The 617-nt window shown below is 67.9% G+C and overlaps 1 protein-coding gene across 1 annotated transcript in view; it reads left to right on the top strand.

The window, feature by feature from the left end:
- The first annotated feature begins 289 nt into the window (after positions 1–289).
- LOC102239999 (gap junction alpha-8 protein) overlaps positions 290–617 on the top strand; it is a 1,392-nt gene continuing 1,064 nt past the window's right edge. The window contains exon 1 of the mRNA XM_005884970.2: positions 290–608. Coding sequence (XP_005885032.1) covers positions 338–608 — 271 coding nt within the window. The 5' untranslated portion in view covers positions 290–337. The remainder of the gene's footprint in view (positions 609–617) is intronic.

The following is a 617-nucleotide window of genomic DNA, read 5'->3' as shown; positions in this document are numbered from 1 at the left end:
GGCGCACCGCCGCCGCTCACTCTGCCTCCTCCCCTGCAGGCGGCCAGCGATGGGCGACTGGAGCTTCCTGGGGAACATCCTGGAGGAGGTGAGCGAGCACTCCACGGCCGTGGGCCGCGTGTGGCTCACGGTGCTCTTCATCTTCGGAGCTGCTAGAAGCAGATTCTCTGAGGCCCCTTGGTCCCCTGGCCTTGCTCTGCGCGGAGGAAGCTCCAATAGATGCTGTTCACCTGGGGATGCAGCAGCCGCTCAGAGAGGAGGGGGCCCGGGCTCAGCAGAGTCCCGCTCGCTCGCTCGCCGCCGCTCACTCTGCCTCCTCCCCTGCAGGCGGCCAGCGATGGGCGACTGGAGCTTCCTGGGGAACATCCTGGAGGAGGTGAGCGAGCACTCCACGGCCGTGGGCCGCGTGTGGCTCACGGTGCTCTTCATCTTCCGCATCCTCATCCTGGGCACGGCCGCCGAGCTGGTGTGGGGCGACGAGCAGGCCGACTTCGTGTGCAACACGCAGCAGCCGGGCTGCGAGAACGTCTGCTACGACGCGGCCTTCCCCATCTCGCACATCCGCCTGTGGGTGCTGCAGATCATCTTCGTGTCCGCGCCGTCGCTCCGTGGGCCAC

Source organism: Myotis brandtii, unplaced genomic scaffold (assembly GCF_000412655.1).
Source record: "Myotis brandtii unplaced genomic scaffold, ASM41265v1 scaffold882, whole genome shotgun sequence".
Classification (NCBI taxonomy): Eukaryota; Metazoa; Chordata; class Mammalia; order Chiroptera; family Vespertilionidae; genus Myotis; species Myotis brandtii.
Note: the sequence above shows the minus strand (reverse complement) of the source record. Positions and strands in the feature narration are given on the sequence as shown.